Genomic DNA, 20,227 nt, shown 5'->3' on the forward strand with positions numbered 1-20,227 from the left:
ACCCTTCATCATACCCCAGGAAACTATGATTGATTCATGTATTGTAATACATCATTATGACTCTAATATGTTGTTTTCATTTATTTACCTTCCCTATATTTAGTAATGTTTTTTTTTCTACATGGCTTTTGTTCCATTCGTTACTGTGTTATGATATAGCCTACCCAAACGCTGACATGTTTTGCTCAGTTTTAAAGTATGATTTGTATTGGAAATTGTCCTGCTTGTAAGATGTGTGTTACTAACAAAACAAAAAAAACAAAAACGTTTTTTTAATTGTATTGTTTTTATTGTTTTTTTTATTTTATTTTGCTATGTATACACCAAATACTCTCGCTCTGATTTTACTCTGTAGCACTTTTCAAACAAGATTTGTTTTTATGAAAAGTGCATTAGAAATAAAAAAAATTATTATTATTAAACCATGACAAAAAAAAAAACCCACACAAAATACATCTATTTACACAATTGAAAAGAAAAAATAGAGGTTATCGTTTTAAATAATCAAAAAAAAAAAAAAAGAAAAGAAAAGTTTCTGGTGTTTTCTGGGTTTTTCGCTGACGTCAATCGCATGATGCCGTCTTCCCGTGACGTCACAATCCCGCGACGACGACGAGCCGAAGGTAACTGGCTAGCTGACCAGCTGGCTACAACAACCGCCACTCGGGACAGCGGAGATAACGTGAAGTCAACCTCCTCCAGGGCTCATCGACACCGGTAAACACAACTGGTAGAGGAGAAAAGAACCGCTAGCGTTTTATTTCCATGTGTTGGATCTGAAAGTGTGACAGTTTTGCTGTTAAAAAAAAAAAACGGCAGCGTCAGTGGGAAGTGACATGAGAGCTAAGTGAGTTAGCCGTTAGCATCATGCCGCTGTGTGGCTGACGTCACGACAAGCTTCTTTAAAAACTCCTGACAGAAAATAAAGATTTGGTTTCTGAGCAGAACAGAAGTGTCCTGGTGAAATAACCTGCTGGGAAACGGGCTTTAATTCGGCCCGAGTAACGTCCAACTGTGTGACTCTGATATTGATCAAACCGCCGGTGTTAAGAAGCTACATTAAAGGGATAGTTCAACATTTAGTCAGATCCTCCTCTCACCATAATCCCCATAGTCATAGCAGTAGGTTCATTCGTTATCTGTGTGTGCATGTTGTTTTGAGATCGGCGGGGCAGAGTCGTGAGCTGCTCAGTGGACACAATGGAGGTGAATGGTGACAGGTCCTCTGTCCCTCATCAAACTCATCCAATACACAATCCAACAACTCCACAACAACGCTCTGGTGGACAAGTTGTGACCTGCACATTCACCACGCTATGAGATAATAACGTAACATTAGAGACAGAGTTGTTTTAGAGGTAAATGCAGCCGGAACTACATTCCAGACACGGCTGCTGGGCGGAGGGATTTCAAAAGAAAGCGAAAGTAGTTCTGAGTATTTGCCTCATGTGTCATAATGTCACAAGATTATCTCATAGCGTGGTGAATGTGCAGGTCACAACTTGTCCACCAGAGCGTTGTGGAGTTGTTGGATTGTGTATTTGATGAGTTTGACTGAGCAGCTCACGTCTCACTCTGCCCTGCCGATCTCAAAACAACATGCACCGATAATTAAAGGTGATGAACCTACTGCTATGACTATGGGGATTATGGTAAGAGGAGGATCTGACTAAATGTTGAACTCTCCCTTTAATAACAACTAGTATTATATTACTCAGGCTGGTCTTGAGACACGTTTTCAAAGTCTTTTTTCTCATGACCACAGCTGCAGTGACGTCTTTTTTTTCTTCTACCACAAATGGCTCTCTGTCACTGGCTCACTTTAAGATAATTAAAATAATTGTACTAAAGTATCTGCTTGTTGTGTAACCGTCTGCAAAACTCGGTGTCGCCAGTGGGAGGAGACTTCAGCTCAGCAGCTTCTGTGCTGTGTTCTTCTGTTCAATACAAACTTTGTCTTCACCAAACAAACCTGAACACTGAACATGATGTTGATGTGATTCACCACGTTATGAATGAATAAACAACTAACTGTGATTGTGGTTGTCGTTGCTCTTCTCCGCAGGGTCTCACACACTCTCCCCTCAGTCGACACACACACACACACACACACACAGAGGTCTGAGCCTCCGTCGTCACCATGACAGACAACAAGCGTCTCGCCTACTCCATCATCCAGTTCCTCCACGACCAGCTGCAGTCGGGGAACCTGACCTCAGGAGCCGCGGAGAGTCTGGAGGGTGAGTGGCATGACATGAGGCTGTTTGTTTGTGTTGTTGCTGTTGAGGTCTGTTAAAGGGATAGTTCAACATTTTGGCAAATTGGTCCATTGCCATAATCGCTATAGTCATAGCAGTATAGGTTTGTTACCTTTAATTGTCGGTGCAAGCTATTTTTAGAACGGCGGAGCAGAGCCGTGAGCTGCTCAGAGCTACGCTACGGAGGCTCACTGGATTTCTTGGTTTCCCTCATCAAACTCATTAAATACACAATCCAACAACTCAACAACACTCTGGTGGACAAGTTGTGACCTGCACAATCACCACGCTATGAGATAATAACAGAACGTTACGAAACTGAGCCGTTTTCGAGGTAAATACAGAGTCTGCTTGCTGAAAAACTGTCCCTGAATGTAACGTGCATCAGCTGTTTTGCATGAATTTGCCTCTAAAACAACTCAGTCTGGTAACGTTGTGTTATTATCTCATAGCGTGGTGAATGTGCAGGTCACAACTTGTCCACCAGAGCGTTGTGGAGTTGTTGGATTGTGTATTTGATGAGTTTGATGAGGGAAACCAAGAAATCCCATGAGCCTCCGTAGCGTAGCTCTGAGCAGCTCGCAGCTCTGCTCCGCCGTTCTAAAAATAGCTTACACCGACAATTAAAGGTAACGAACCTACTGCTGTGACTATAGGGATTATGGCAATGGGCCAATTTGCCAAAAATGATGAACTATCCCTTTAAGACGGAGGTTGTTTTACAAGATACAAGTAAAGAGTGTGTGTGTGTGTGTGTGTGTGTGTGTGTGTGTGTGTGTTGCAGTGGCGGTTCAGTGTTTGGAGACGGCGTTCGACGTGTCGACAGATGACCAGACTCTGGCCGTTCCCATGACGTTACCTGAGATCTTCGCCTCAGCTACAGCTCAGGTGAGAGAGACAGAGACACAGCTGTCCAGTTAGAGAAGATGACATGAAACAGGGAGGCACAGGAAAACCTGGCTCCCTGCAGAGCAGAGGCTGTGCTGTCACTGCAGCCTTAACCAACCAGAAACAGAATTACACTTCCTCACCAAATGTGAAAAATATATAAATATTAGAGAAATATATTTCCTAAAATTTGAATCTATAACAAAAGGTTTTTTAAAACTATCAGATGAAGAAAAACTTCCCATCCTGCTAGGGGAAGAACCAAAGAATAATAAACTAGCAGCAGTCTATGTTTCTGCCTGTCATAGACTGAGGGACAGGGAGTGACACTCGTCAGCTGACACAAATGTTGTTGTTTGATGGTTTGTTTATTGTACTTAAATGATTATACGTCTTTCTTCAGTAATGACAACACTATACTGTAAATGTTGTTTTCCTTAATTGTCATGATTATTATTATTTTTCTTTAATTCCAAACGCTTGCTTTGGCGATATATACAATGTATGTCATGCCAATAAAGCCAATTGAATTGAAGATGACATGATGTCATGGTGGTGATGATGTCATGGTGGTGATGATGTCATGGTGGTGATGATGTCATGGTGGTGATGATGTCATGGTGGTGATGATGTCATGGTGGTGATGATGTCATGCTGGTCTGAGTCTTTGTGTTGTTTCCGTCTGTTGCAGCTTCCAGCTCAGTCACAGGTCAACAACAACTCAACCTCCAACGCCAACTCCATCAGCGAGGAGCAGAGAGCGGAGGCAGAAAGGCTGAAGACCGACGGTAGGAGGAGGAGGGGGAGGAGGAGGAGGAGGAGGGGGAGGGAGAGATGTGAGCAGAGAGGAGGAGGGAGGAGAAGAAGGGAGGGAGGAGGAGGGAGGGGGAGAGAGGGAGGAAGGAGGAGGGAGGGAGAGATGGGAGCAGAGAGGAGGAGGGAGGAGAAGAAGGGAGGGAGGAGGAGGGAGGGGGAGAGAGGGAGGAAGGAGGAGGAGGGAGGGAGAGATGGGAGCAGAGAGCAGGAGGGAGGAGAAGAAGGGAGGGAGGGGGAGAGAGGGAGGAAGGAGGAGGAGGGAGGGAGAGATGGGAGCAGAGAGGAGGAGGGAGGAGAAGAAAGGAGGGAGGGGGAGGGAGGAGGAGAAGGGACAAAGGAAGAGTTCACTGAGGGAGGGAGGGGAGCAGGGGGAGAGGAAGGGAGATGTAAGGAGGGAGAGGGAGGAGAAGGAAGAGGAGAGGGAAGGAGGCAGAGAGGAGGAAGAAGGAATGGAGGAGGAGGAGGAAAAGGGAGCGGAAGGGAGGGGGAAGAGGAGGGAGGAAGGAAGAGTTCAATGAGAAGGAGAGGGAGGGAGGGGGAGAAGGGCGACATGAAGGGAGGGAAGAAGGAGGAGGAGGGAGGGAAAGAAAAAGGAGAGAGAGAGGGAGGAGGAGAAGGAGAGGGAGGAAGGAAGAGTTCACTGAGGAGGAGAGAGAGGGAGGGGGAGAAAAAGGAGCGAGAGAGGGAAGAGGAGGAGGAAGAGCTCAGTGAGGAAGAGAAAGAGGAGAGGAAGGAGGGAGGCAGAGAGGAGGGCGGAAGGAGAAGTAAGGAAGGAGGAGGAGGGGGAGAGGAAAGGAGGAAGGGAGAGAAAAAGGAGAGAGAGAGAAGGAGGAGGAGAGGAGGGGAAGGAGGGATCCACACCTAAACTCTGTGATTTCTTCTTGTGTCTAACTTCAGGGAACGACCAGATGAAGGTGGAAAACTTCTCAGCAGCCGTGGAGTTTTACTCCAAGGCCATCACCCTCAACCCCCAGAACGCCGTCTACTACTGCAACAGGTCTGATGCCATCATGATGTCATAGTTCAACTCCACATGTTGTTGTTGTTATTGTTGTTGTTGACGTTGTGTGTGTGTGTGTGTGTTTGTCCTTTAGAGCGGCGGCCTACAGTAAACTGGGGAACTACGCCGGCGCGGTGCAGGACTGTGAACAGGCCATCAGCATCGACCCCAACTACAGCAAAGCCTACGGACGCATGGGGTGAGGCCGCTGCTGCTGCTGCTGCTGCACTCAGGGAATCAGACCTGCGATCGCAGCAGCTGAGACACACACACATACACATTAACACACTGACACAAGCTGCGTTCCGATCCACTTGGACAGAGCTCCCTACTCCCTACTCCCAACGTCACAGCTGTTTCCGGTCGAGTTTAAAAATAAAGTTTTTAAAGTTTCAAAATGTTTCACGCCATGATTACCATTTAGAGAAATCTGAAATTATTGAAGAAACATCACTATTTCTGTGTGCACGAGCAAAGCAGTTTTGTGTTGCAATGCGTGGTATTTATTTAGTTTTGGGGAATCACTGTGTCTAGAAAGTAGGGCTGACCCGATTATCATGTTTTGACAATCGAAGATTCGCGGACATAAAATCGATCAATATCGAAGTTTCGACGGCCGGGGGGGCAGTGACCGTAACGTCTGACCGGGGGGGGGTCGTAGCAGAAATAAGGAAAGTAATGGCAAACAAACACTGCATATCTCCAAGATCAGGCAGGTTTCCAGGATGCCAAGTAGCCTACTCATGTTAATGTAACAATTTCCGATGAGAACCGGGGTCAAAAAGGAAAAAAGGAAGAAAAAAAAAAACAATCGATCACGGACTTCATGATCGATTACTATGGCAACGAACGAAGCTTCGAAGCTTCGTTGGGTCAGCCCTACTAGAAAGCATCAGTGGCTCAGCTGACAGGGACAGCTAACTGCAGCGGCAAAGCTAACGGCAGCAGCTAAGCTAACATCAGGACATCAATTGTTAAAACCCTCCCGTTGTCGGACACGACATGAAACTACTCCAGTTAGCTCAGTCATGTTGTAACTCAGATATCCACTGGAGAAAATATATTTTCATGGACCGTTTATTGAGTCACTGAGTTATTAAAGTTAAACAGGTAACCATTAGCGCTGCCGATTTACGTAACACACGTAAACAAAGTTTACACCGGAGCGCAATGACTACACAGTTCACAGTAGCTACCCTTCGAACTGCTCCCTGCGGTTTGGAATCACACTGTAGTCGACTGCGCTGGGAACTACAGGGCGATCGGAACGCAGCCATAGTCTTCTTCTTTCCAATGGCGTCATTCAGCTTTAAATCGTGGTTTAAACATGGGTTATGTCTTCTGACGTTGTTGTTTGTTTGTTTGTTGGTTGTTGTTGTCTCAGCCTGGCCCTGGCGAGTCTCAACAAACACACAGAAGCAGCCAGTTACTATAAAAAAGCTCTGGAGCTCGACCCCGACAACGACACGTACAAAACCAACCTGAAGATCGCAGAGGAGAAGATGGAGACGTCCAGTCCAGTAAGAACACACACTCTGTCCCTGTGTGTGTGTGTGTGTGTGTGTGTGTGTGTGTGTCTGTGTGTGTGTGTGTGTGTGTGTGTGTGTGTGTGTTCACTGACTCCTCCTCTCTCTCCTCTCAGACAGCCGGAATGGGCGGAGTCGACCTGGCAGGTTTGCTCAGTAACCCCGGCTTCATGAACATGGTGAGAACTCTGCACAGCTACACACACTGACCTCATCCCGTTGCCATGGATACGATGACTCGGTGACACCTCATGTTCATCTGGACACACTGACAGGCTGATGAACAGTCTCACACATCATCACAGCTGATGAACTTGATTTATCGTCAACTGAGTGAAGTGTCACGGCTTCCTGTATCTGGCCCTTCAAATTAAAAGCCCTCTAGCCTTTTGATTGATTGAAAATGTTATTGAACAACATTAGACAAGTGTTCAAAGGGATAAAAAAACACAATAAAGCCCAAAGGCTTGTTTCCATTGTGGTCCTATTTCATACACAGTTAGGCTTTTTTGTGATTATTGCGGCCTAAAATGCCTGATTTCATGATTTCGCATTTTTTTTAAATTGCGGCGCATGTTGCAATGTTTTAAGCGCTTTTGTTGCTATTAAATTGCGGGAGACAATGAAAATAGCACAAAAAAATAGTTATTTAAAAATCAAAGGAAAATTGAAAATTTTGAAATGTCACAAAATAATGTGAGGTCCTGTTATACCAGCAATTTTCCACTTGTTAAGAAATGCACAGGACAATTACAGAGAGTTGAAAGTTGTTTTACTTATAATTAAAATGTCTCTTTAAAAATGGTGGTTGTTGTTTTAAAATGCCAATAAAACAATCCAGTCTTTTGTAATAAAAAAGGGAGCGTGGCTACTCACGTCCTCAGCTCGCGCTCCTTTACTTTCCTGCTATGATTGGTGGAACTCGTGGAAAGCACAGATGGTTGGTCCAATTTGCGGAAAAGTTGTGGTGATTGGACAAAATTGCAAGATCGCACACACATAATTTGCGTGGATCGGTTGAATTGGCGTTAATTGTTGTGATCGCGACATATTGATTTATAGATTTTGACTTAATTTTGACAAGACATGGCTCCAAATGTTTGGAGGTTTTTTTGTTAGTTTGTTTTGTTTTTCTGTGACCAATCCACCAATAACATTAAAGGGATAGTATAATTTTTTTAAAGTGGGGTTGTATGATCTACAAATAGCCCCTAAGTACTTTAATTGCAGTAGAAGACTCTCTGCACTCCTCCCGTTAGCAACGGCAGCCTATAGCCCTGCCCACTGTGCCCAGAGATTTACAACATACAGTGTTGTGAACAGACCCAAAGAAACTGCCTATTTTCACGGCCTAAAAGAGGTTTTACCTGAAAAATAAATACACAGTTCCATTGTTCGCTATAATATAATTTCACGTATCCCTCCGCCCAGGGTTAGCGCCCGCCGATCAGCAGTTGGTTAGGTCCAAATAAAAACTGCGTTTTTCCTGCACTTTGAGGGGCTGGAAAAAATTATATTATAGCGAACAATGGAACTGTATTTTTTTTTTCAGGTAAAACCTCTTTTAGGCCGCAAAAATAGGCCGTTTCTTTGGGTCTGTTCACAACACTGTATGTTGTAAATCTCTGGGCAGGGCTATGGGCTGGCGTTGCTAACGGGAGGAGTGCAGAGAGTCTTCTACTGCAATTAAAGTACTTAGGGGCTATTTGTAGATCATACCACCCCACTTTAAAAAAATGATACTATCCCTTTAAGGTTGACTAATTGGGGGCAGCCCAGGGTGATGATGATGATGATGATCTGACTGTGACTCTGTGTCTCCTCAGGCGTCGTCGCTCATGAACAACCCTCAGGTGCAGCAGCTGTAAGTCGCCTCCTCCCTCCCTCCTTCTTTCTTTCTTTTTCTTTCTCTTCTTCCTCGCTGCTTTCTTAAAGTTCACTTCTTCTCGTCCTCCCAGGATGTCGGGGATGATGTCAGGAGCGTACGGAGGGATGGGGGGTGGTGGTCCCGGAGCCGGACCAGGACCAGGACTAGGTGCAGCAGCAGCAGCAGCAGCAGCAGCGGGAGCAGGAGCAGGATCTGGCCCCGGGGCGGGGGCAGCGGCGGCGGCGGCAGCAGCGGGGGCCGGGGCCGGACCCGGTGGAACCGGAGCCGGAGACTTGTCAGGACTGATCCAGGCGTACGTATTTAAGAAACATGTAAAGTCACTTTTTAGACTCAAAGCCTGTGGAAACCTGACTTTAAATCTAAAAATCCTTATATTATATTATTATTATTAGTTTATTTAGGGGACCTTGTACAATGACATTTATCATTTACAGAAAATGAGAAGATGGTTGCACCAGATTTAGCTCACAGCTAATTTCCATCTGCAGTCCCAACATGTAACATATAACAGACAAGAAACGCAGACCACAAACTACTATACAAGAGTGATACACAAATAGACAGTACACAATACACAGATAGACAATACAAAAAAAACACATCTAATGTTTCCACATCTAAAAAGACCAGATCAAGTGCAACACACCTGAGAGAGGTGTACCCTATCCTATATGATCAGTGGAAAGAGAAGCTAAATGAAGCTAAAAACAAAATATATATAAAACATTTTAGAATTCCATAGTTCATATTCCATAACATTTTAAGATAATTTCATGGATTGGGTGCATTGAGAAATACTAAGATACATTTTTTAAAGAGACTAACTGAGTAACAAGTGCCCTGCTTTTAAACGTGCTGGCAACTTTGGTTCTCCAGTAGCCATTATTTTAGATTATGAGAGAAATTTAAATAGTTTGATCTGCTTTTCAGGGTTTCAGGCAGCTTGTTCCATTCTTTGATGGCTGTCCATGAAAAGACAGATTGTGCAAAGGAGGAGTGTCGCATATCAAAGTCCAGTGTCTCATTAAGCATCCACAAAAGTCTGAGTGACAATAACTATTCATAACTATCAGAAAACCTGGTTTAAAAACAGCTCATTTTGCTGTTTAGGCCACTGGCCACAGAATGGTCAGGACAGTGTGGGCGTGGCAGATTACGCTCTGATTGACAGCTCCCTCGTTTTGATTGACATCTCTCTGGCTCCGCCCACTTCAAACAATGTCATAGCAACACGTCAATGGCGACCGTTAAAAAAAAAAACGGTTGATGATAGCTAGCTAGCTTACTAGACTATGACAAGATATCGTTTGGGGGCATAATAACCGTCTTTGATCGTGTCTCACAGAAAAAAAAAACAGCTTTTCACCGTCACTCATCTCTGTGTGCGCGCGACGAGGGGGCTGACAGACACACAGACACACACACAGAGTCAGACAGACAGACGCAGGCAGGTAGCTGGAATGCTAATAAATGCTAAACGCTAATCGCCAATTTACACACACACTCCCCCCCCCAAAAAAACCGGCTGTACATAGAGAGGAGCTGTGGTCAGAGTGATTGACATGGCTCTGGTTGTGAGGACTTAAGAGGAGTGGTGGAGCGGGGATGTTGACGGGTGTCGTCGTTGTTTGTGTTGCAGAGGTCAACAGTTTGCGCAGCAGATGCAGCAGCAGAACCCCGAACTCATCGAACAGCTGAGGAGTCAGATCCGCAACCGAACGCCCAGCGCCGGCAACGAGGAGCAGCCGTGACGTCACTGACAGTAACACAAGATCCTCATCAATACATCATCATCATAACACAATTACTGTATTCATTTTTATTAATACACATTTATTCTTTATTACAAACTCTTGAATAGTGAGAGAAATCAACAAAAAGTCTGAAATACATAGATAAATAAAATATTATTACTAAAATAAAAGCAGGATATTACGGAGCCCCTTAGGGGACATGGGGGGGGGTTCTCAAGATCTCGAGAAACTTCACCCATCAATTTTTTTCCCCCCCATGTCCCCTAAGGGGCTCTGTAGGAATAAAATAAGATAAAATATATAAATTAAAAATAAATGTATAAATAAATATAAATTAAAATATAACAATAATAATTCACACATGTGTATGTACTAAGCATCTAGTATAGTAGTTATAGTAATTTTTTTCTGACTTTACAAATTTCAAAATCCCGTGAAAAGCTCCCACATGCAAGTAACGTTTAACCACTGCGGTCAACCTACCAATTCATCAGTGATCTATTAGATCTAGAATAGAATTGAATAGAAATAGAAAATACTTAATTAATCCCTAGGAGAAACCTATGTGACCTATTAGATCCATGATGATATGTAATAAGCTCTCCCCGGCATTGTTTTGTGCTACATGTAGCCTATATACTAGCTATATTAGAGCATGTAAGGACTGATTTCAAAATAAACATCAGACTGTTCTGATATTTTCTGTAGTGAAAATAGGAAAAATGTGTGGGCTTTTACTTTGAAAATCTACATCACTTTGCAAATTCTGGAAGGTTACCTTTATTTTGAAATAAGTCCTTATATGTTCTTACTGTGTATATATAGGCTGAATGTATATAGTATATAATATATAAATGAACTTTACTGAGAGTCACTAAAAGAAACTGTTGAATCTTCTGTTCCTTCATTTTGACTTTCCTCCTCCGTCGTCGTCATCGTTTTATTTTGGCGGGGGCTGATGTGTGTTTCCGGTGTTTTCCAGGTGGCGCAGGTGTGTGTGGAGGAGACGGACAGAGTGTTTGACCTTTTCTTCTTTCTGATTGGATTGTCAGAACTCGAAGGACTAAAAGGAAGTTTTTTTTTGTTTGTCTGTTTTTTTTTTGTTTGTTTTGTTTAGTTTTTTTCCATCACTGAATAATTTCCTGCATGAGAGCGAATCAGGAGCCACGTCACCAAAAAAAAAAAAAAGTACCACCACGCCCACTTCCTAACGGCGCTGTGGGAGAGACACGTTGATGTCAAACAGATGAATTGTTACACACGGACAGAATCAGGATCCAGATGTTAAACGGCTGTAGTGAAGCTGAAATGTCTTTTTTCTTTTTCTCTTAAAAAAAACTACACAGTGAAACTTTAAATGCAACATTTGGTCCGGTACCCTGTTTGTGTGTGTGTGTGTGTGTGAGAGAGAGAGTGTGCATGTGTGAGTGTGTGTGTGTGAGGATATGGGCGGAGCTATGAAGGGGCGGAGCTGTTTGAACCATGTGGAAATTAAAAAAAAAAGCATCTCAACATTTTACACTTCCTGTCGTACGAGTTTTCACTCCTGTCAGTCAAATGTATCGAGGTTCGTTTTCATGAGCAGCAGCTTTAAAATTCACACCAAGAAGACATCAGATGGATTGAAAAATATATATATAAATGATGATGATGATGATGATGATGATGTGTTAGAAATGTTTTAAACTATGAAGTGAAGTGAAATCTCTGGTAGACTGAAGTTGTCCGACACCGATGCAGCTCAGGTTCCTTCGATCTGCTCTGAGATGTTTCTGCCCCCGTGTGTGTGTGTGTGTGAGTGTGAGGTCGGCTCATTGATCACACCTAACACCTAACTTCCTGTTGGGAGAGAGTGGAGCGATGATTGGACAGCGTCTCCTGTGGAACTTGTTCAACCTGAACAGAGACATCACAGAGAAGAAGACAAGACAAGACAGGAAGGAGGACCCACATCTATCTGGACCTGAAGGTCGCTGAGACACAGAGACACAGACAGACCGACCGACCGACAGAGAAACTCACGAGAGTGAAGTCACATTTCCTTCAAACAGTATGTGAACAAAGAAAATGAAGAAATAAAAAAATAAAATAAAAACTTTGACACTTAAAAACCTGCTGCTTTTATTATTTAGATTTCAGATTCAGATTTAGATTTACTTTATTGTCCCTGAAGGAAATTGTCCACATGCCAAACACCACAACACAGCTACAAATAACACAAGGGAAGGAAAGTGCACAGTGCCACAGGTTTACAGCAGATATATGAGTGTAATTGTGCACATGAAGGGCAAAGTGGTCACAATGTTGATGGATTAAAACCTGCACAAAAACGAAAGCAATTTAAAAATGTACATCAGAGCGGTGACGTTATTGTTTAAGAGAGTTATGGATGATGGGATGGCTGACAGTTTGATGCGTTTGGCTGATGGATATTATTGATAAACACGAAACAAGACAGCGAGATAAAATCAGAGCAAACAAAGGTCAGAATTTATGTTCAAAAAAGGAAAAGAAAAGAAAAATATAAATAATTTCATAAATGAATACCTCAATATACATTGTTCTAAATAATAAATGTCTATAAAGTTAAACCATTACTGTTGTTTAGATCCCGGCCCTTCCTTGTACATTTTACCATAGACTGTAAAGGACACAAAACAGCAACACACTTGACACGCTGCTGACGTCACTAGGAAACTGACCACTCAGGGGCTGCGGAGTGCGTGACGTCATCGCGGAAGTATCTGTGTACACCTGCAGAGAGTCTCTTCTGACGGAGGCCGCCGGGACAGGTAAAAACACAAAATAAACCCTTTTATCTACGTGATGTCGGCGGTTTTCATGTCGCTGTGTCGGTGTGAGCTCGTTTTGGACCCGGAACGACAGAAACGCGAGCGGCTGTTTCCTGCGTGACCGCGACGTTCAGCTGTTAGCTGCCAGGAAGCTAACGGCGGCTAGCTGGTCAAGTTAGCGGCCGTTAGCCCGAAACAACAGAAACCGGAAACTGGGCGACGTGTTATCTTTAAAAACGACCCTAAACTCAAAAGTAAAAAGCCGGGAGGTGTGTTTTGTTGAATACATGTGTCATAAAAAGAGACAAAGAGTGTGAGAAGAAAGTCAAAAAGTTAAAAATGTATTTAATTCAGACGCTTGATGGTGTTTTATTTTGAAGGTAGTGACAGGAAGTGGTCGCTGCGGACCGTGAGCGTAACATAAAAAATGAACAAAACAAACAGTGAAAATTAAACGACAGGGGTTTTCAGCAATGTTTGTACAATGCAGCCACTATTTTTGTGTGTGTGTGTGTGCAAACTATTTATTTGTTTGTTTTACTTCCGGAATACGCTGCAAAAAAAAGAGTAAAGTTTTGTTGTTGTTGCTGTTCCTGTGTCTGTTTGTTAATTCACTGCTAAAAATCAATAAAAAAATGTTGAAAATGAAATTAAACGACAGTTTTGTTAATATTGGTTCAAAGCGCGATAGAGTAGTTTTTTAAAATCGATATCAACATGGACGGCAAGCCAGCAGGGTCAAAATTCTTCTGCTTTTATGCATTTATTTACCTTTATTTGGAGCATGTAAGGTAGTACAAAAGAAGCTGACAGAAGACAAAGTAAACCATAAAAATCGTTGCAGGCTGCGAGCATAAGATAAAAACGAACAAAACAGTGAAAATTAAACGACTGGGCTTTCCAACCAATGTTTGTACAATGCAGCCACTATTTTTTTTTGTGTGTGCAAACTATAGAGAGCCTAAGCGGAAGCAGGAAGTAACGGCGCCATGGGACCTCAACTCTGAAAAACTCGCCATTCAAATGAATGAGACTGAAAATGTTATTTCGTGATCCGATTGAATTGCGCCATGAGAAAAAAATATGACCTCTACCTGTTTAAAACATCACGTTTCATGAAGAGAAATCAGCCGTTTATCATAAAACGGCAACAGAAGAATGTATTTTGTGTGAAGACCGCTCTACGGACTACAAATCTGTGTCCCACAAAAAATACGTCACCAACTGACACGGGAAAGGGCGGCAATTGGTGTGTGAGGTCACCTACGCGACTTGTAGTCTTTCTGCTTACAGATTCTTCTGAATTTTATTCTACAATAGCTTTACAACAAACGGCTGATTTCTCGGGATGAAACGTGATGTTTTAAACAGGTAGAGGACATATTTTTTTCTCATGGCACAATTCAAACGGATCACGAAATAAAATTTTCCGTCCCGTTCATTTGAATGGCGAGTTTTTCAGGGTTGAGGTCCCATGGTGACCGTTACTTCCTGCTTCCGCTTAGGCTCTCTATTTATTTATTTGTTTTACTTCCGGAATACGTTGCAAAAAAAAAAAAAAGAGTAAAGTTTTGTTGTTGTTGCTGTTCCTGTGTCTGTTTGTTAATTCACTGCTAAAATTCAATAAAAAATGTTGAAAATGAAATTAAACAACAGTTTTAATTTAAACTGTGTGAACGAGTTTAACGTTAATATTGGTTCAAAGCGCAATAGAGTAGTTTTTTTAATCGATATCAGCGATTATTGAACATGATGAACATGGACGGCAAGCCAGCAGGGTCAAAATTCTTCTGCTTTATTTTATTATTATATATTTATTTACACCTTTATTTGGAGCATGTAAGGTAGTATAAGAAAATGACAGAAGACAAAGTAAACCATAACAAAGAAAAAAAAATAAATATATATATATATTTTTTTTTTATCATATTATTCACTAAAAACCTTTGAGGGAGTCGGACGTATTGTAAACATTAATTGTATGTCTGTCTGTGTGTGTGTGTGTGTGTGTGTGTTAGGATGGCGTGTTCACGTTAGCGCGGCGTGGAGCGTGTGGTGCCCGTTGAGTCGGTCAGGATGCAGATCCTGGTGGCGAAGCTGCTCGGCACGCTGGGACTGTTCGGCCTGATGCTGGCCGGCGTGCTGGTGCCCGTGCGCCTCCTGCTGGTCGACCACGACAAGGCGCTCCGGTACCGGAAGGGGCTGTCGCTAGGCAACTCGTTCGGAGGAGGCGTGTTCCTGGCAACGTGCTTCAACGCTCTGCTGCCGGCCGTCAGAGACAAGGTCACACACACACAAACACACACACGATGATGTCACTGACGTGACCGAACAGGCGTGTGTAGGGTTGCAAAGGGGTGGGAAATTTCCAGAAACTTTCCATGGGAAGTTAAACTGGGGAATTTTGTAAAAATTCCAAATTGGAAACTTCACATGGGAATTATGGGAATTATTGGGAATTAACTGGAAATTGGGGGTAATTTAAACAAATTGTATCATAGGGTTGCAAAGGGGTGGAAAATTTCCAGTAAATTTCCAGGAACTTTCCATGGGAAGTTAAACTGGGGAATTTTGGAAATGTTCCAAATTGGAAACTTCCGATGGGAATTATTGGGAATTTATGGGAATTAACTGGAAATTGGGGGTAATTTAAACAAACTGTATCATATCTAGGGGTTGCAAGGGGCGGAAAATTTCCAGTAAATTTCCGATAAATTTCCAGAAACTTTCCATGGGAAGTTAAACTGGGGAATTTTGGAAATATTCCAAATTGGAAACTTCCCATGGGAATTTGTTGGGAATTATTGGGAATTATTAGGAATTTATGGGAATTAACTGGAAATTGGGGGTAATTTAAACAAATTGTATCATATCTAGGGGTTGCAAGGGGCGGAAAATTTCCAGTAAATTTCCAGAAACTTTCCATGGGAAGTTAAGCTGAGGAATTTTGGAAATATTCCAAATTGGAAACTTTCAATGGGAATTATGGGAATTATTGGGAATTAACTGGAAATTGGGGGTAATTTAAACAAACTGTATCATATCTAGGGTTGCAAAGGGGTGGAAAATTTCCAGTAAATTTCCGGAAAATTTCCAGAAACTTTCCATGGGAAGTTAAACTGGGGAATTTTGGAAATATTCCAAATTGGAAACTTCCGATGGGAATTTTGGGAATTATGGGAATTTCTGGGAATTAACTGGAAATTGGAGGTAATTTAAACAAACTGTATCATATCTAGGGTTACAAAGGGGCGGAAAATTTACTGGAAATTTCCGGAAACTTTCCAGAAACTTTCCATGGGAAGTCAAGCTGAGGTATTTTGGAAATATTCCAAATTGGAAACTTTCCATGGGAATTATGGGAATTTATGGGAATTAACTGGAAATTGGGGGTAATTTAAACAAACTGTATCATATCTAAACATAAATGTAAATATTTTGTTTTGTCATAAGCAGACATCCATGCAAAATAATACAATTAAAAAACATGATTTATTCCTGTTAATTCCCACGGAAAGTTTCCAACTTTGAAAATTCCCAGAATTTTGCAACCCTGGCGTGTGTGTGTGTGTTCCCTCCAGGTGGGCGCGGTCTTGGCGCAGCTGGCGGTGAGCAGCGACTACCCGGTGGCGGAGACAATGATGATGGTCGGCTTCTTCCTCACGGTGTTCGTGGAGCAGCTGGTTCTGACCTTCAGGAAGGAGAAGCCCGCCTTCATCACCTTGGAAACCTTCAACGCCGGCGGTGGCGGCGGCGGCGGCGGCTCCGAGGCCGGCAGCGACTCCGAGTACGACACGCCGTTCATCGGCTCGGCGAGCGGCGGCGGCGGTCGCCACGGTCACCACCACGGACACCACCTGAGCGTGGGCGAGCTGGCGGGAGCGGCGCCGCTGCGTCTCGCCGGCCTCGTCCTCGCGCTGTCGGCTCATTCCGTGTTCGAGGGTTTGGCGCTCGGCCTGCAGGACGACGGCGCCAAGCTGGGCGGGCTCTTCCTGGGCGTGGCGGTGCACGAGACGCTCGCCGCCGTCGCGCTCGGCGTGAGCGTGGCCAAGGCGTCGCTGGGCATGCGGGACGCGGCGAAGCTGGGCGTGACGGTCAGCCTCATGATCCCGCTGGGCGTGGCGGTCGGCGCCGGCATCGAGTCGGCGCAGACGCTGGCGGGCGGCGTGGTGTCCGTGGTGCTGCAGGGCTTCGCCGCCGGCACCTTCCTCTTCGTCACCTTCTTCGAGATCCTGACGCCGGAGCTGGACGACAAGCGGGACCGCCTCCTCAAGGTGCTCTTCCTCGTGCTGGGCTACGCCACGCTCGCCGCGCTCGTCCTCATCAAGTGGTGACGTGACAGGAAGGAAGCGACTCAGCAGAACCAAAGGAAAACTCTTTTTCTCGAAGGAAACAACTTGGATCTACACTGCAAAAACTCAAAATCTTACCAAGAATATTTGTCTTATTTCTAGTCAAAACAAATCTAATTCTACTTAGAATAAGACTCATCACATTTTTAAAAAAGTAGCTTGTTTTTAGACACGTTTTACTTTGTTCGAGCATATTTTCACTTGAAATAAGTAGAAAAATCTGATAGTGGAGCAAGTTTCTTATTACAAGCACAAAAAACTGGCTTTCACTGGCAGATTTTTCTACTTATTTCAATTGTGAATTTGTTTGAAACAAATGAAAATTATCTAAAAACAAGTTAATTTTTTAGGTAATGAATCATATTTTAAGTGGAAAGAGGTTAGTTTTGACTAGAAATTAGACATTTTCACAAGAAATACGACAAATATTCTTGGAAAGATTTAGAGTTTTTGCAGTGTATGGTGGCCCCAGAGGCTCAAACACACGGTTTCCATTGGTTTCTGTGTGTTTGAGCCTCTGGGGCCACTGTAGAATAAAAACAATGGAAGTTACGGACATTTATATTTAAACTTTTCTGAATCCTTCATCGTTTACATTCACATTTCTATGGAGGTACATTTGTGTCTTTATTATTCAATCAAAAGAAATCTTGAGTTAAACAAAGAAGATATTTTCAATCAAAAAAAAGGGTTTGAATGCAAAAAATATTTGAGACCCAAAAAATTGCGTTTGAACCCTTTTTTCTTTGATTGAAAAGTTTAGTTTTTTTTATTGAAGTGAGTTAATATTTGATTGAAAACATTTTTTTTTTAATTAAAGTCATCTTTTTTGACCCCATATGGGTAGGATATTTGTGTCTTTATCATTCAATCAAAAAAACAACAACAACTGATTTAAATAAAAAAGACATTTTCAATCAAATAATAATCTCTTCAATCAAAAAAAAAAACCTTTTCAATCAAAGAAGAAAAAGTGCGTGAATGCAATTTTTTGTTCTCAAATATTTTTTTTGCATTCAAGCCCTCTTTTTTTTATTGAAGTGAAGTTTGTTTTGATTGAAAATGTATTTTTTTGTTTAAATCAACTAGTTATTTTTGATTGAATAATAAAGACACAAATGTACCTCCATACATTTTCTTCTTAACTGCTTTATCGGTGCAATCCTACTCATCGTGTGTGTGCGTGCGTGTGTGCTTGTGTGTGTGTGCGTGTGTGTGTTTGTGTGTGTGGCTGTTTAACCTTCAACCTGCTGCAGCGATGCACAGGTGTTCTTCATGACATCACAGCTGGGCGGGGCCACGTTAATCAGTGACAAAATGTACATGAAGTAATAATTTATTAATCTATTTGTAAGAATCAATTCATTCATGTTTGTGATGATTAATTTGTTCATTTTATTAGGAACCTCTGCAGTCGACGCCTTTTTATTGATTTAATTAAAGAGACGGGCAACAGGAAGTAAAGAGGAAGAGTTCAGTTGTGTGTTGTTGTCCAGCTCTTTGTTGTTTCACTATAACGATAAATAATGACTCCTGAGGTTCCTAATAAAGCGCTCAGAGTTAGTGATGTGCGATTCCACCAAAACGATTTTCATTCCAACCCGATACCCGATAGTTTGTTGCCGATACCGATACGTTGCATTTTACAAAAGCTTCATGTGCAAAAAGGGGGAAAACAAAAGTCGCAGATTATAGTTACATACAATGACACTAAAACTAAAACACAGACGGTCTTTCTGTGGTTTGATTTGAATTGTCAGTATAACATTAAAAAAAACAAAACACTGAAAAATAGACATTAAATGCAAGGGCGTAACTATGGTATAGACATTTTTTTGTGCATTTCCCACAACACAAAATTAGCTCATTTAGAACATGGTTTTGCGGACTTCATTGACTATTTCAATGAATAATCTGCAATTTCAGCAGATAGCAGTGAATAAATCACAGATTATCTTTATTATTCTTGAATTAGAAACACTTTTTTTCTATAATAACATCCAAATTTTTAAATTCTCCTGCTTTCATTAGGTCTATCGGGGTTCCAGACTTTGGCCCCTAAAATTGGAGACGGTGCAAGTAAAGTTTTCATCTTGTGCCTGTGCAACCAGTAAATTTGCTGTTTTTCTTTCTGAAGGCTCATGAATGAAAAGGTGAATAATGAGAGAAGTTTGAAGATTTGCTTTTTTCAAGTCCTTTTACGGTTTGCGCCCCTAAGTTTTCTACTTGCGCTCCTAAAATTTTAAGTTAGGGGCGACTGTGCTCCTAGTAACAAACAGTTATGGATCCTGAAATGGACACGTTTTGGTATCGGACGTATCCGCACATCACTACTCAGACACTGGAGGCTTTAAAACGTCTTTGATTGTTGTTTCCATGAAATGTTGATTTTTATTATCGTTGATTGTGTTGACAGTGATGTCATGTGTTTACTTCCTGTCTCATGTCGGCTGATGATCGTCAGTAAACCTCAGAGCAGCTACGTCTGGATGGTTTGTCTGTTTCTTTCTTTCTTACTTTCTCCTCAGCTGCTGCCTGCACCCTGTGACCTTTGACCTTTTGACCTGGTTCCTGAACGCAGCAGCACTGAGGGGCGGAGCCACCAGGTGACACACCCGCTGGTTAAAGATAATTTATTAACAACGACATTAATGGCGAAGTGAGAGTGAAACAGACAAATAGAGAATCATTAAAAATATCAATTACCGGTAGTTTAAAAAATGTTTTTATCACTTTATTTACTGTAAAATAAAAACAGATTCAGTTCCATTTCTGATCTGATCAATATTCGACCGGCCGCCCGTCACGATTATTACACGACCGACTGATCACAAGCACTTTGCATAAAGGTTCTGTATAAAAACAGCTGGATGAAACTAACAGAAATGTCAGATTTCGTCGCTGTTTCCTCGTCGTTTTCCACCGTTGGAGGTTTGACTGGTCCTCTTTTAAT

At 42.4% G+C, this 20,227-nt stretch overlaps 2 protein-coding genes across 4 annotated transcripts; both read left to right on the top strand.

Annotated features, from left to right (window-relative positions):
* Window positions 1-607: 607 nt before the first annotated feature.
* On the top strand, window positions 608-12,121 carry sgta (small glutamine rich tetratricopeptide repeat co-chaperone alpha). Of its 3 annotated transcripts, XM_085775171.1 has the most exons (13): window positions 690-730; window positions 2,089-2,240; window positions 3,043-3,146; window positions 3,838-3,934; window positions 4,860-4,959; window positions 5,057-5,161; window positions 6,347-6,482; window positions 6,605-6,667; window positions 8,315-8,352; window positions 8,447-8,523; window positions 8,560-8,668; window positions 10,016-10,138; window positions 11,113-12,121. In XM_085775171.1, the coding sequence occupies exons 2-12, from the start codon at window positions 2,141-2,143 to the stop codon at window positions 10,125-10,127; spliced, it is 1,041 nt and encodes a 346-aa protein (XP_085631297.1). In that variant the 5' UTR covers window positions 690-730; window positions 2,089-2,140; the 3' UTR covers window positions 10,128-10,138; window positions 11,113-12,121. The 3 variants fall into 3 exon arrangements, with proteins under 3 accessions (XP_085631296.1, XP_085631295.1, XP_085631297.1); XM_085775170.1 differs by having other exon boundaries at window positions 608-717; window positions 2,066-2,240; window positions 8,447-8,668; XM_085775169.1 differs by having other exon boundaries at window positions 625-730; window positions 8,447-8,668.
* Window positions 12,122-12,834: 713 nt separating this feature from the next.
* Window positions 12,835-19,757, top strand: LOC146989184 (zinc transporter ZIP3-like). The gene is made up of 3 exons (XM_085775165.1): window positions 12,835-12,922; window positions 14,941-15,205; window positions 16,504-19,757. The coding sequence occupies exons 2-3, from the start codon at window positions 14,999-15,001 to the stop codon at window positions 17,254-17,256; spliced, it is 960 nt and encodes a 319-aa protein (XP_085631291.1). The 5' UTR covers window positions 12,835-12,922; window positions 14,941-14,998; the 3' UTR covers window positions 17,257-19,757.
* Window positions 19,758-20,227: the final 470 nt, after the last annotated feature.

This window comes from Trachurus japonicus, chromosome 4 (assembly GCF_045865225.1).
Source record: "Trachurus japonicus isolate A0001 chromosome 4, Traja_1.0".
Classification (NCBI taxonomy): Eukaryota; Metazoa; Chordata; class Actinopteri; order Carangiformes; family Carangidae; genus Trachurus; species Trachurus japonicus.